The sequence below is a fragment of the Myotis daubentonii genome, chromosome 1 (genome assembly GCF_963259705.1).
Source record: "Myotis daubentonii chromosome 1, mMyoDau2.1, whole genome shotgun sequence".
Classification (NCBI taxonomy): Eukaryota; Metazoa; Chordata; class Mammalia; order Chiroptera; family Vespertilionidae; genus Myotis; species Myotis daubentonii.
Genome location: NC_081840.1, coordinates 45215888 through 45232574, shown reverse-complemented (window position 1 = coordinate 45232574; position 16687 = coordinate 45215888). Strand labels below are relative to the sequence as shown.

Below are 16687 nucleotides of genomic sequence, written 5' to 3'. Positions count from 1 at the left end.
ACACTATTGGTAGTTTCCTATATGGTCAGAATGTATGCTTTTCTTAAAATACAAGAATTATTCCGTTAAAATGACAACCATCTATAGGAAAAATAATAGCTATATTGCAGCTTAGGCCAACCATTCATGCACACTTAACACAGTCTCATTTCAGCATCCTATATATTTCTCAGTTAGTGCAGTATTATCTTAGATAGTACTTTTGGTCTTCTGTACAAATCTGCAAAAGTGTTTCATTTATTGGGTTGGGGAATAATTAAACTCAACCATAGTTTCAATATTGGTATAGTTTATAAATAAGTATGGATAAGATCTCTTAAGTCTTCATTCAGAACTCAAAAAAGTTTACATTAGTATAATTTTTTATTATGAAAACTTAGAATTCCACAATAAGATTTTTTTCTCAGTTGACAACATCCAAAGTCCCTAAACAGAAAAATTTTTTATTTGAATATATAACCAGAAGACCATATGAAACTCAGTGATAATCATACTTTAAAGGTTGCCTATAATATTCTACAATTTTTACCAACAAAAACAAGCCTGGGAGCTGGATCTTCATTCTTTCTCAATCACCTGGAGACTATGAGTGACTTCTCTTAGTAGCTAGTATACACAATCCTTCAATAAATCTCCAAATCAATTTGAGGAAAAAATAGGCCTTCACTAAATCCTGGTAGTATTCATCAATTTAACTGTATGTATCACACATATAAAGGATGGAGTTCTTAAGGGACTTCATAAAACTGACCACTTAACTGAAACAAACATAAGGTACTATGAAAGTCAAAAGAAAAATTAGAATTCACTAAATAACCACAGAAAGCTACATGCTGAGAGTGAAACAGAGGGTGAATTTCCCTCCTTTTCCCTATCAATTTATTCTCTGTATAAATTTCTATCACTCATTGCAGATGGTGGATGAAATTTTAAATTTGTGAAATAAGATAAACAGATGAATGAAAGAAAATCACTACCTCAGAAGCAGTAAATGTAACTTCTAATATAGAAATGACATGCGTAGTTTGTAAGACCTTTAAAAGTAACTTTCAAACTGTAGTTTAATTTACAATTTTTGCTAAGTTTGAGAAGTATGGATTAGCCCTTCCCTTATTAAGTAGCAACACAATATTTGAAAACGGTGACCTGTAATAACCAGTACACATCTAATACCAGGGCTATAAAATGGGTGAGATTTATAATTTAAATTAAGACTCAAAACATTGGGGTCATATGAAGTTGCACTACATACACATAGCAGATGTGGACCAAACATATCAGCAGAATAAAAGGACATACATTAGATCCATGCCGGCCAAGAACTTCCCATTCACCACTGGTAATTGCTATTTCCTCTTTGACAGGACACTTGAAATCACCTAAAGATAACATAGTTATAAGTCAGCACTTTATACCAGACTATATAAGCAAATGAAACAATAAAGAATGGTATTCTAAACTCTTTTTTCTAAAAAAGTATATTTAAAATGTTAAGTTATGTCTGGGATAATGAAAATGTTTTAGAACTAGTTAGAGGTGGTGGTTGCACAACACTGTGAATATACGAAATGCCAATGTTCATTTAAAAATGGTTAATTTAATGTTAGGTGAAGTTCAACCTAAAAAAAAAAAGGTCAACCGTTTAAAAAATTCAAGTTATACGTCTTCATAATATTCTGAAATAATGATGGAATGATCCATGCAAATAAAGTGAAAAAGCAAAATTGATTTTCATGGCAAAGCCAGAAAAGAACTCAAAAGCACCTGCATTCACAGACCTTTGGTTAGACAAATGAAGTCTAATTGGTCAACAAGGCATTTCTTCTAGAATTGCAATAAACTACTTAAGGATGAAAATTTTAATATAATTGTTCTTCATTTGCTAAAAATATATCAGGTATTACCATATTAAATGCCAACATGCCCCATTTGTCTTTATGAGATTTTGTCTTGGCAGATAAGGCTCTCTCAGTGGTTTAAGGAGATTAAAAAATGGAAACTATTTCTCTTTGCCTAGCTGCTGCTAACTATGGCTATGGAAGTGATAGCTGAGGACATAAAATAATAAGATAGTACAGGCTCTTAGCTAATCCCACTCAAGTTAAAAAATTTTTGACTTATTTTCTTTTTCTTAGATATAAAAATTCAACCTAGTACTTTAAATTTGATGGCCAGAAAATAAAAATTTAACAAATATATAACAAGTACTAATTGTTTCACATTATAACCACTTAAGAAAAAAGAAAGGAGGAAAATAAAGTAGACATCATGGAAAAGGAAGATTTGGAACAAGAACGACTAAGGAAAAAAAGGAGGAAAAGGGAAAGATGAGGTAGACAAATTGAGGAGCCCAGAAATAGACACGGAGAGGGAACAGAAGCTTGGTGTTCTGAGATGAGTATTAACTGAGGTAACAGCTCTTCTTTTATTTTTTCCCATTGATTTTTAGAAAGAGTGGAAGGGATGGAATGGGGGAAGGGGAGAAAGAGAGAGAGAGAAATGTTGATATGAGAGACACATTGGTTGCCTCCCAGGGAATCAAACCTGCAACCCAAGTATGTGCCCTTGACCAGGAATAAAACCTGAGACATTTGGGTGTGCAGGCTGACACTCTAACCACTGACCTCACCGGCCAGAGCAACAGTTCTTTTTAAGTTATCATTTTCATATTATTGAACCCAAAGTATTTTAATTAATTAACTACTATTCACAGCTCTCTGACCTGTCTTTATCACTAAATTTTCTGGAATTCCATAAGTGATTTAATTTCTCAACAATAAAGGAATTGGTAGCACAATTTCACACTAAGGGCCACATTAAACTAAGGGTCTCAGGGAAGAAACTCTCTGTCTTAAATATATAAGATCCTGCCTATTTTTTAAAAAAAAATTAGGCTAAGGAAAGGAATAGAATCATATGTAGTATTTACTTTGCTAGTCCTAGGATGTAGCTGTTTCCCAAATAAGAATATTTAAAAGGCCATGTTAAAACACACACACACACACACACACACACACACACAAACAAGCAACCCAATTAAAAACTCTGCAAAGGATTCGAACAGACACTTCTCCAAAGAAGATATTCAATGGCCAATAAGCACATAAAAAGATGCATAATGTCACCAGTCATTAGGGAAATATAAATCAAAACCGCCCTAACCGGTTATAGAGCGTCAGCCTGCGGACTCAAGGGTCCCAGGTTTGATTCCAGTCAAGGGCATGTACCTTGGTTGCGGACACAACCCCGGTAGGGAGTGTGCAGGAGGCAGCTGATCGATGTTTCTAACTCTCTATCCCTCTCCCTTCCTCTATGCAAAAAAAATCAATAAAATATATTATATATATATATATATAAAAATCAAAACCATAAAGACATACCACTTCACACCCACTAGGATAGCTATTATTAAAAAAAAAAAAAAAAGTCACCAAAAACCCCAGAAAATAATCAAGTATTGGTAAGGATATGGAGAAACTGGAACACTTTTGTACTGCTAATAGGAATAGAAAACGAAGAGTAAAATGGTTCCTCAAGAAATTTTAAATAGAATTACCATAACATCTAGCAATTACACTTCTGGGTATATACCCAAAAGAATTGAAAGCAGGGTCTCAAACAGACATTTGTACACCCATGTTCACAGCCGCATTATTCACAATAGCCAAAAAGAGGAAGCAACCCAACTTCAGCTGACAATATTTAATTTCACTTTGGACCAACATAATTATATCCATCTGAAGAGCTATGAACTTTGTCCTATGAGGCACAGGCAAGATGGCTGATGCCAACTCAACTCTCCTGGAATGTAATTTTCAATTAGGGTTTGCAAGCATTAAAATAAACATACTAGCCCTGGAAGATGTTGCTCAATGGTTAGATTTGGACTGCATGATGAAAGGTCTTCAGTTCAATTCCCGGTCAAGGGCATATACTTGGATTGTGGGTTTGCTCCCCTCCCCCCTACACTCAGCATGCAGGAGGCAACCAGTCCATGTGTCTCTCTCACATCGATGTTTCTTTCTTTCTCCTCCTCCCTTGCTCCCTCTCTTCCACTCTCTCTGAAAAGCAATGGAAAAAATATCCTCAGGTGAGGATTCACAACAACAAAAATAAAATAAACATACTCATAAAAACAAAGCAAAACATCTTTGTCTTACGCTGTTATACATTCACATATTTGTATTTTAGTTTGTGCAGTGAGTTTAATGAAGCAGTATTGATGCTTATAAAGTATATAAAAGAGACAATACATTACCCCTGCCCCTCCCACCTTCTGCCCCCAACATTTTTTCTTTTTTAAGTAAAAAAGGATTTCTTACTTGGGGCAGGTAGCCCACCACTGGATCGTTTATATTTGCTCTCCTTTAAAATGGATGTAATTTTATATAAATGACGAAAACCTGTTTTGCATTCAGAGGCAAAAATAAATTCAATTTCATCTTCATGACTTTGGGGAAAAACATGAAAGATGTCATGGATCTGTAAAATGAATAGCTTAATTTAATATACAGATTAATGAAATACTATGTAAACAATTAAATTAAGCTAGAGAAAGACTTGATAAGCATATTCTGAAGTATAAGTAACTGATGGTGCTAGGGGCTATGGTATATTTACAATTACGATTTTGCCTAGGCATTTCAGATTTATCTTATTTAAGTCAAAGACTTCATGCATTGAGAAATAAATGTTTCCAAATGGAGAAAAAAATGCCAAAAGCTTTTACTTACCTACCATTTCTGTAATCCTTGAAACATAGCATGAGGCTTATTTAAGAATATAAATCTTATTACAGAAATTATGAGGAAAAATTTTTTAACATTTTTTTCCATAGGAAAATATTCTAACAGTTGAAGGGAAAACAGATGTTTGTTTTAGGTGAATCTTATAAAGTTTATATTCAGCAAGAGAATGAGCTGGCTTTATTTTGTATCTTAAGTTTTCCCCACTAAATTGGAAAATGCACAATTCAACCCAAATTGGTATATTCTGGTATAATTTGCCAACAAAAAGAGAAAGTCCTTTCTACACAGAACTCTTATGGTCCTCTCGGAGGCACTGATGAGGCTGTGCTTTCAATATCTGTGTCTAGGAACAAGGGTAAACCTGCAGCCAAGAAGATGTCATTTCAATGGCATCTATTTTCTATCTACAACCATTTCATTATTCTAGAACCATCACTCCAATCTGAAATGTTAAAACTAAATAATATTCGTGGTTACTGTGAACTTAAAAATTCATCTTGATAGTCTGCTATAAAATTTCATTTGCTTTAGCATTCTGAGAAAATATCTAACCAAGCACAGGAGAGCAGACATACATTTATCCAGATGTCTGTTGTTTCTTCATAGATAATCAGTGGTGTCACAGAATCAGGCACTGACTCAATGAGTCTCTGTCTTTCCATGGCATCATCTTCAACTGGGATAAATAATTCAGGTGAGATCAATACTATCTGTAGGCGAGTCTGGGAGCGATCTAGCAGGATGGACCAAGCACTATTTAAACAAATAAGAGAAAAGCACCAAAAATAAAGTAAGTTCTCAGAAAATGAATATTCTCCTATTCTCTCCCCTAGCACCCATCCGTAATATCTGTAATCATAATGAAGAAATTACTTTAGTATACGTTAAATTATCCCTTACAAATGACTAATTAAATTTCCAAAATCACAGATGGACTTTGAAATTGTTCTCTCTCTCTAGTGTCAACAAACGCAAGCCTCATAATACTCCCGCTGTCTGCATTAGACAGATCCACATGTTATCATCTTCACATAAGGCTCTACAGATACTTATTTGAATTATACAATAAAAAAATATGCACTTACCTGTGAGCCTTAAAGTCATACTATTTTAATCACAAATAACTGAAACTACGACTGGCTAAGTAAGAGACAATTAAAATGCTATGCAACTATGCTTATAGGATTATAAATCCCAAAGTCCACTTAGGTAAAAAAAATCTTTGTGTATAAATAACACTGCAAATTTACATATGACTACAGCTCCAATTGAAAGGCAAACATAATAGCATAGACATTTCTAAAGCTCTGGATTCTCAATTATTTGCAAAGAAGTGAAAACTTAACATACGTACTATTTTCCTTCTGGAGTCCATCCAGCTCTGGCAATGTATTCAACTCCTTCAAACAGAATCTCAAAAGGCTGAATTAGTTCCTTATCTATGACATCTATAATCTATTAAAAGGGAAAAAGGGAATCTAGTTATAAAAAGACTTAGATCATTAGCTTACTAGTCTATTTAAATCATTATCTTTAGTAGCATGATACTTTTTCAGAGCTAGGCATTTAAAAAGGCACACAGGATATAGCAAAACAAGCAGTTGTGGGTTACCTCTGCTGGTGCTCTTTGCTCTTTATGCCTAAAAAAAGTCTAACCACAGAATTAGCACAGTCTATAATGGTTGCCAGAAGGGATGGGGGAAAGTTGGGGGACTGGGTGAAAATGGTGAAGGAGTTAAGAAGTATAAATTGGCCCGCCTGGCGTGGCTCAGTAGTTGAGCTTCGATCTATGAACCAGGATGGAGCACATGCCTGGGTTGCGGGCTCAATCCCTAGTAGATAGTCACAAAGTAGTCACAGAGATGTAAAGTACAACATAGGAAATATAGTCAGTAATATTGTAGTAACTATGTGCAGTGCCAGATGGGTACATGAAATTTTAGAGGAACTACTTTGTAAAATATATGACTACCTAACCACAGGCATACACCTGAAACTCATACAAAATAATATTGAATGTAAATTGTAATTGAAAAATAAAATTAAAAAAAAAATTAAAAGTCTTTTCCCATGAGTTTATACTAACAGAACCCTTTATAATAACTGGTTAAAAAGTTTTAATAATTTTAGACTCTAGTACCTGTGAACTAGTTCCTAGTTCCCTATATTTTATTTTTATTTCTTACTAGAGGCCCAGTGCACGAGATTTGTGCACTGGGGGAGGCAAGGGGGGGGGGTCCTTCAGCACGGCCTGTGCCCTCTTGCAGTCTGGGACCCCTTGGGGGATGTCCGCCTGCAGGTTTAGACCCAATCCCTCTTGCAGTCCAGGACCACTCGCTCCTTACTGCCCGCCTGCAGCGGAGGCGGGAGAGGCTTCCACCACCGCTGCTGCACTCACCACCCGTGAGCCTGGCTTGTGGCCGAGCGATGCTCCCCCTGTGGGAGTGCACAGCCCACCAGGGGGCAGCTCCTGTGTGGAGTGTTTGCCCCCTGGTGGTCAGTGTGTGTCATAGCGACTGATCGTTCCACCATTAGGTCAATCTGCATATTACCCTTTTATTATATAGGATTATTTTTTACTTTGTAACACTTTTATTAAGAGTGAACTGATATCAGTATTCCTAAACTATAAACAATGGGGAACTGAAATATCAAAGGAAACACATTAGCGATCATATATAATAGAAAAAGATCCCTTAAATTTTCCTTTTGCCTTTATACATCAACGTGTAATATTTAAGCATAACTGAACTCCTTATTAGGTAAATGCTTTTTTTTTTTAAAATATATTTTATTGAGTTTTTACAGAGAGGAGAGAGATACAGAGTTAGAAACATCGATAAGAGAGAAACATCGACCAGCTGCCTCCTGCACACTCCCCACTGGGGATGTGCCCGCAACCAAGGTACATGCCCTTGACCAGAATCGAACCTGGGACCTTTCAGTCCACAGGCCGACGCTCTATCCACTCAGCCAAACCGGTTTTGGCAAGGTAAATGCTTTTACATATGCTTCCCTCTCTTTATTTTTCTGTGCCTTTATCTTTTGTTTGATTTTCAGCAATTCCGCCTGGATAGCTTTATCTTCGGGTGCTATCTCCTAAGGTTTCTTAAGATCAGCCAATGCTTGGTCCTATTCTCTCAATCCTTGCCATCCTTAAGCTCTATGGTACTGTGCTTTGGTATTTGATGGTTCTATTTCAAGAACCTCCAAACAACTGTCCATTGTTCCATGCCAATTTGACATCTTCAGTTTACAAGCACCAATATTCAGCATGCAGCTTAAAGCTACAGGTTGCTGCCTCGATCTATCTGCTTTCTCAATAATAGTCTTTGAACCTTCCACATATCTTAACACTTTTGTATATTTTTTAATGGCCATTTCCCAGTTCTGGGATTTGAAAAAAAAAAAAGTATTTCCAATATTTTAAGTCTTCTGTTATTAATAATATTTTATCTATGTCTTTTAAATCTATATCTACATCCTTGAGGAAATCTGGATGACTGCCACCAGAACCATCTTTTGAGCATATTTCCCAATCACCCCCTGCCTTCAATTCTCTGCATTCTGCAGTAGCACACAAATTGGCAGGTTTATCACCTTTCACTTCTACATTTTCCAGAATTCTTGCCACACCCGTTCCTTTAATTACTGTGCCAAATACCATGTTTCCCATCCAAATGAGGAGTTGGAACTGTTGTGATAAAGAACTGAGAACCATTTGTATTGCAGCCTGCATTTGCCATGCTCAATAAACCCTCATGGTTGTGCTTATAATAAAAATTTTCGGAGAAACCAAGATGGCGGCATAGGTAAACACTGGAAATTGCTGCCTCCCACAACAACTTCAAAAATACAACTAAAAGACAAAATGGACATCATCCAGAACCACAGGAAGGCTGGCTGAGTGGAAATTCTACAACTAGAAGGAAAGAGAAAAGCACACTAAGACTCAGAGGAGGTGCAGAAGTAAAGTGCAAAGGTACGGAGGAACACGCGGCAAGGGCTGGCAAGGGAGGACACAACTGTCTTTTTGAATCGGGAGGGAGTCACAAGCCCCCGACTGCTCTGAACTCCAGTTCCGGGAAGTCTCTGGGGACCCAGACTCATATGAGGTGAAACTGGACTGTCTGGAAGCGGGCAGAACTCGTAACTCGAGGGCGGCTTCCTCTCAGAGGTGCTTGCAGCGATTACCGGGACACTGAGACACGGGGCCTCTTAGGGCAGGGCTGAGGATCAGCCATAGCTGATTGCTCCGCCCTGTTGATTCCCTGAGACCCTGCCCCTTCCAAGCTGCAGCAGAGGCTTTTGCATATGAATGCCCTGGCCCTTTGCAATATGAAAATTACCTAACAAACTGCAGCTGGGCCAAAAAGACCCAGAATGTCCAAGAGAAGGCCCAAGGCCCCACAGCAGCTTGCACTGCTTCACAGCTGGGCCTCATTTGGGTACCTCCAAAACCCCAAACAAGGAAGGGGAATCTGCAGATCTCTTCCTAGCTCCTGCTGGGTAGCCTCAGCCAGAGGCTAAATTAGCACCTCTTTAGATCCAAGAGCCAGTGTACACAGTGGTCAGAGTGGGACCATCCAGATTACAACTCCTCAGATCCATAAGGGACACACTCAGGGGGCAGACTCAGTGAGCACCAAAGCCCCAGTGAAGCAAGTCTTGCCCCAGAAGGGTGTCTTCAGCACAGAAGTTCTCCCACCGTAGACACAGCTGATTCTCACTGCCAATTGGCCTGGAGGTCAATTCCTCTCAGAGATACCTACAACAATCAAGGCTTAACTACCACAAGACTGTGCACAAAGCCCACAAAAGGGTACACCAAGAGTGTCCACCTCAGGTTATTGGGGAGGCTGAGCCACTGGGCCCTATAGGACACCTAGCACAGAAAGCCACTCTATCAACACAGGGAAGCATAAAAAATGCGGAGACAAAGAAACAGGTCACAAATGACAGAAATAGAGGAAAGCAAACTACTGGATATAGAGATCAAAACCACACTTTTAAGGTTTACAAGAATTTTCTAGAAACCGCTGATAAATTTAGTGAGACCCTGGAGGATATGAAAAAAGACCAACTAGAAATTAAGCATACACTGACTGAAATAAAGAATAATATACAGAGATCCAACAGCAGACAAGAGGATCCCAAGAATCAAATCAAAGATTTGAAATATGAAGAAGTAAAAAATACCCAACCAGAAAACCAAAAAGAAAAAAGAATCCGAAAATACGAAGATAGTGTAAGGAGCCTCTGGGACAGCTTCAAGCGCACCAACATCAGAATTATAGGGGTGCCAGAAGAAGAGAGAGAGCAAGATATTGAAAACCTATTTGAAGAAATAATGACAGAAAACTTCCCCTACTTGGTGAAAGAAATAGACTTAAATGTCCAGGATGCACAGAGAACCTCAAACAAAAGGAATCAAAAGAGGACCACACCAAGATACATCATAATTAAAATGCCAAGGGCAAAAGAGAAAGAGAGAATCTTAAAAGCAGCAAGAGAAAAACAGTCAGTTACCTACAAGGGAGTACCCATACGACTGTCAGCTGATTTCTCAACAGAAACTATGCAGGCCAGAAGGGAGTGGCAAGAAATATTCAAAGTGATGAACAGCAAAAACCTACAACCAAGATTATTTTATCCATCAAAGCTATCATTCAGAATTGAAGGTCAGATAAAGAGCTTCACAGATAAGAAAAAGCTAAAGGAGTTCATCAGCACCAAACCAGTATTATATGAAATGCTGAAAGGTATTCTTTAAGAAGAGGAAGAAGAAAAAGGTAAAGATAAAAATTATGAACAGCAAATACATATCTATCAACAAGTGAATCTAAAAATCAAGTGAATAATAGAACCAGGGGTATGGAAAGGGAATGGACTGACAATTCATGGGGGGAAAGGGGTGTGGGGATGCAGGAAGAGACTGGACAAAAATCGTACATCTATGGATGAGGACAGTGGGAGGGGTAAGGGCAGAGGGTGGGGTGGGAACTGGTGGAGGAGAGCTATGGGGGGGGGGAAAGAGGAACAACTGTAATAATCTGAACAATAAAGATTGAATTAAAAAAAATAAATAAAAATTTTCATCGTCAAACTTTTCACCATAAATACTTTCTCCACCTGTCCCATTCTGATTTTAGAAATCTCTACCCTGAATCATAAATTTATTAATAATTTGACAGAATAGGCATCCTTTGAAATGGAGAGGTTCCCTACCGTGGGTCCAATGCTTTTTTCTTCTGTATACAATGCATGACAATTTTCTGCAGTTTTGGGTACAATATCTACAAACAATTCTAAGACAACTCGACCAACTAACTCGCCTCCTATGTCCACATCAAAGAAAACTTGGGGGTTACTGGTGTTGGAAGGCTTAGCCTGGGTGATGGGTGTGACATTTTAACTTGCAGATGTTTTTGGAAGCTGAAGCCCAATACTTGTTCCCTATATTTCAGCCTAAAATATTACTTTTATGATATATTAGTGAAATAGTCCTAAGCAAACTTTTCTCCTTTAAAAGTCTAGCCAATGCAATTAAAAAATGTTTTTGAAATGGGCAAAGAATCTGAATAGACAGTTCTCTAAAGAAGATATACTAATGGCCAATAAGCAGATAAAAAGATGCACAATATCATTAGTCATCAGGAAAATGTAAATGAAAACAATAATGAGCCCAGCTGGCGTGGCTCAGTGATTGAGCATTGACCTATGAACCAGGAGGTTGCAGTTTGATTCTGAGTCAGGGCATATCCCGGGTTGCAGGTTTGATCCCTAGTGTGGGGTGTGCAGGAGGCAGCTGATATAAATGCCCTATATAATAAAAGCCTAATATGATAAGTGCTCAGTTGTCCATTCAACCAATCAAAGTGTAATATGCTAATGATATGCTAAGGCCACTCAACTCTCCCTATGATGTGCACTGACCACCAGGGGGCAGGCAGTCGACCGGTCGACCAGTCGCTATGATGTGTACCAACCACCGGGGGGCAGATGCTCCGACTGGTAGGTTAGCTTGCTGCTGGGGTCCAGTCAATTAGGACTGAGCAAGATGGGCCGGACATGCCCTGGAGCCCTCCCGCGTCCCTCCCTGGCCCCGATCATGCACCGGTGGAGTCCCTCGGGCTGGCCTGCACACTCTTGCAATCCAGGACCCTTCAGGGGATGTTGGAAAGCTGGTTTCAGCCCGATCCCACAGGCCAGGCCGAGGAACCCCACTGGTGCAAGAATTCGTACACTGGGCCTCTAGTATCTACACTAATAAAAGACAAACATGCAAATTGATTTAGCGAACCAAGATGGCGGCATAGGTTAACGCCGGAGTTTGCTGCTTTGAACAACTACTTCAAAAGTGAAACTAAAAGACGGAACGGACATCACGCAGAACCACAGGAACGCTGGCTGAGTGGAAGTCCTACAACTAGGAGGAAAGAGAAACGCATACAGACACTCAGAGGAGGCGCAGTGCTGAAGTCAAATTCTGAGGTGCGGAGTGCGCGGAGCGGACTGGCGGCGGAGGGCGCGGTTGGCGTTTTCAATCGGGAAGGAGTCGCAGACTCTGAGCTCCAGATACAGGCGAGTCTTTAGGGACCCTGACTCAAACAGGAGAAGCGGGACTGTCTGGCTTTGGTCAGAGCGAGTGCAGCTTTCTCTCCCAGCTTTGCAGCGGGTGCTGGGACTCAGAGAGGCAGAGCCCCTGGGGACAGGACTGAGAGCCGCCATAACTGCTCTCTCCGGCCCACGCTGTTGATCCTGTTCGACCCGCCCTGCCCAAGACCTGCACAGAGGCATTTGCCGGATAGCCTCAGGCAAAGGCTAGATTAGCACCTCCCTAGAGGACAGAAGTTCTCTCTCTGCTGACACAGCTGATTCTCATAGCCACTTGGCCTGGAGGTCAAACCCTCCCTGGAATTAGCTACAACAATCAAGATTTAACTATAAGACTGCGAACAAAGACCACTAGGGGGTGCACCAAGGAAGCATAACAAAATGCGGAGACAAAGAAACAGGACAAAATTGTCAATGGAAGATATAGAGTTCAGAACCACACTTTTAAGGTCTCTCAAGAACTGTTTAGAAGCTGCCGATAAACTTAATGAGATCTACAAGAAAACTAGTAAGACCCTCGATGTTATGTTGGGGAACCAACTAGAAATTAAGCATACACGGACTGAAATAACGAATATTATACAGACTCCCGACAGCAGACCAGAGGAGCGCAAGAATCAAGTCAATGATTTGAAATGCGAGGAAGCAAAAAACACCCAACCGGAAAAGCAAAATGAAAAAAGAATCCAAAAATGCGAGGATAGTGTAAGGAGCCTCTGGGACAGCTTCAAGCGTACCAACATCAGAATTATAGGGGTGCCAGAAGATGAGAGAGAGCAAGATATTGAAAACCTATTCGAAGAAATTATGACAGAAAACTTCCCCCACCTGGTGAAAGAAATGGACTTACAGGTCCAAGAAGCGCGGAGAACCCCAAACAAAAGGAATCCAAAGAGGATCACACCAAGACACATCATAATTAAAATGCCAAGAGCAAAAGATAAAGAGAGAATCTTAAAAACAGCAAGAGAAAGAAACTCAGTTACCTACAAGGGAATACCCATATGACTGTCAGCTGATTTCTCAACAGAAACTTTGCAGGCCAGAAGGGAGTGGCAAGAAATATTCAAAGTGATGAATAGCAAGAACCTACAACCAAGATTACTTTATCCAGCAAAGCTATCATTCAGAATTGAAGGTCAGATAAAGAGCTTCACAGATAAGGAAAAGCTAAAGGAGTTCATCACCACCAGACCAGGATTATATGAAATGCTGAAAGGTATCCTTTAAGAAGAGGAAGAGGAAGAAAAAGGTAAAGATACAAATTATGAACAACAAATATGCATCTATCAACAAGTGAATCTAAAAATCAAGTGAATAAATAATCTGATGAACAGAATGAACTGGTGATTATAATAGAATCAGGGACATAGAAAGGGAATGGACTGACTATTCTTGGGGGGGAAAGGGTGTGGGAGATGCGGGAAGAGACTGGACAAAAATCGTGCACCTATGGATGAGGACAGTGGGTGGGGAGTGAGGGCGGAGGGTGGGGCGGGAACTGGAGGAGGGGAGATATGGGGGGGGGGAAAAAGAGGAACAAATGTAATAATCTGAACAATAAAGATTTAATTTTAAAAAAAAAGACAAACATGCAAACTGTACCTTTGCTATGCCTTTAAGCCACGCCCACCAGCCAATCAGAGCGACTCTATGCAAATTAACCCAACCAAGATGGCGGCTGGCAGCCACGGAGCTGGAGCAAGCAGGAGGCTTGGTTGCCCCAATGATGGAGGAAGCCAAGCTTCCCTCCCGCCGGCCCTGGCCGGCTCTGAGCTCCTCTCATGGCTACAAAGTTTCCATTGTGGAAGATAAATAAATCCCAGAATAAAAAAGAAAAAAAGGAGAGGCTGGGAGCTTCCGTCACCGGGGGGGGGGCTTGGCCAGCCTGAAAATGGCCCTCAGCCCCTCACCCAGACTGGCCAGGCACCACAGTGGATCCCCCACCCTAAAGGGGGTGTGGCCAACCTGAAAACAGCCATCAGCTCCTCACCCAGGCTGGCCAGGCACCCCAGTGGGGACCCCTACCCTGAAGGGGGTGTGACCAGCCTGCAAACAGCCATCAGCCCCTCACCCAGGCTGGCCAGGCACCCCAGCGGGACCCCCATCCTGATCCGGGACACCCTTCAGGGGAAACCAGCCGGCCCCCACCCATGCACCAGGCCTCTATCCTATATAATAAAAGGGTAATAATGCAAACTGACCCTAACAGCAGAAAAACTGGGAATGACTGGTCACTATGACACACACTGACCACCAGGGGGCAGACGCTCAATGCAGGAGCTGCCCCCTGGTGGCCAGTGCGCTCCCATAGGGGGAGCTCTGTTCAGCCACAAGCCAGGCTGACGGCTGCCAGTACAGCAGTGGTGGTGGGAGCCTCTCCCGCCTCCTCAGAAGCGCTAAATATGTCCGACTGCAGCTTAGGTCTGATCCCCGCTGGCAAGTGGACATCCCCAGAGGGCTGCCGGGCTGCCAGAGGGATGTCTGACTGCCAGCTTGGGCCCGTTCCCCCCAGGGAGCGGGCCTAAGCCAGCAGGTGGACATCCTCCAAGGGTCCCAGACTGCAAGAGGGCATAGGCCAGCTGAGGGACCCCCCCGAGTGCACATATTTTTGTGCACCAGGCCTCTAGTATATATATATAAAAATACATATATATATATTCGGATACTATGCAGCAAAAGGTCACTGGTCAGATTCCTGGTCAGGACACTTGACCAGGTTGAGTGTTCAATCCCTGGTGGGGGGGGCAGGAGGGCATGTAGGAGGTAGCCAATCAATGTTTCTCTTTCAAATCAATGTTTCTATCCCTCTCCCCCTTTCCCTTCCTCTCTCTCTCTAAAAAAATAAAAATTTATTAAATATAAAAACAAAACAAAAAACCCCACAATGAGATACAATTTCAAACCCACTAGGATGGCTATAATAAATAAGATGAATAGCAACAAGTGCTGGTGAGGATATGGAGAACTTGGAAAAATTATACACTGCTGTTACATAGTGCAGCCACATTGGAAAACAATTTGGTAGTTCCTCAAAAGGTTAAACATAGAGTTATCCTATGACCCAACATATCTAACCAAGAAAAATAAAACCGTATGCCCACATAAAAATTTATACACACATTCATGATAGCATTATTCATAATAGCCAAAAGGTGGAAACAACCCAAATGTCCAAATTGATGAGTCGATACATAAAATGTACTATATCCATAGAATGGAGTATTAGGTGATAAAAAGTAATAAAGTGCTGATATATGATACAAGTTGGATGGAGTTTCAAAACATGATTCTAAGTAAAATAAACCAGACTAGCTATCATGTAATTCCATTTATAAGAAATGTCCAGAATTGGCAAATCTATAGACAGAAAGTAAATTGGTGGTTGCCCAGAGCTGGGAAAGATGGGCAGGTTGGGGGTGACGATTAAGGGATGTGGCATTTCTTTTTTGGGGATGATGAAAATGTTCTAAACTGACTGTGGTGATGGTTGCACAACTCTGTGAATATACTAAAAGCCATTAAAAACTTTAAATGAATAAACGGTATCGTATGTGAATCAGATCTCAATAAAGCTGTTTTAGTAAATCTTAATTAAGTCTATAATTAATCTTGGGTGCATTCAACTTTTAAGCATTTGACTATCCAAATGAAAAGCAGCCCTACAGCCCTAACCGGTTTGGCTCAGTGGATAGAGTGTCGGCCTGCGGACTGAAAGGTCCCAGGTTTGATTCCGGTCAGGGGCATGTACCTTGGTTGCGGGCATATCCCCAGTTTGGGATGTGCAGGAGGCAGCTGATCAATGTTTCTAACTCTCTATCCCTCTCCCTTCCTCTCTGTAAAAAATCAATAAAATATTTTTTTTAAAAAAAAAAGCAGCACTACAAGAGAAATGTGCAATATTTAATATACCATAAACATATATCCAACACAAAAGGTAATTCACTAGTCAATAACCAGTATTTAAATATTGATCTAGGCAATGGTTCTCAACCTGTGGGTCGCGAACAATGAAAATACATCCTGCATATCAGATATTTACATTATGATTCATAACAGTAGCAAAATTACAGTTATGAAATAGTAATTTTATGGTTGGGGGTCACCACAACATGAGGAACTGTATTAAAGGGTCGCGGCACTAGGAAGGTTGAGAATCACTGGTAGAGAATTAACAAAGACAAAGAGAATAAATTATTGGAACAGAGAGGTTGTGCACATCCCCACATTCCTATTTTGGGAACTTTCAGAAAGTTTTCAAAGTAGAAAATAAGGTCAACTTGAAATCATGATCCACAGATGTCTCTGCAAGTTCAACAAGC

General features: G+C 40.3%; 1 protein-coding gene and 1 pseudogene across 9 annotated transcripts in view; both read right to left on the bottom strand.

The window, feature by feature from the left end:
- The window catches only part of DPP8 (dipeptidyl peptidase 8), a 71870-nt gene that overhangs the window by 23748 nt on the left and 31435 nt on the right, over positions 1–16687 (bottom strand). For all 9 annotated transcript variants that reach the window (XM_059697821.1, XM_059697811.1, XM_059697848.1 and 6 more), the window contains 4 exons: positions 6103–6203; positions 5324–5501; positions 4323–4482; positions 1300–1379 (listed from right to left, as the gene is read on the bottom strand). In XM_059697821.1, the coding sequence (XP_059553804.1) occupies positions 1300–1379; positions 4323–4482; positions 5324–5501; positions 6103–6203 (519 nt within the window). The remainder of the gene's footprint in view (positions 1–1299; positions 1380–4322; positions 4483–5323; positions 5502–6102; positions 6204–16687) is intronic.
- LOC132227798 (peptidyl-prolyl cis-trans isomerase D-like) lies at positions 6383–9192 on the bottom strand (annotated as a pseudogene).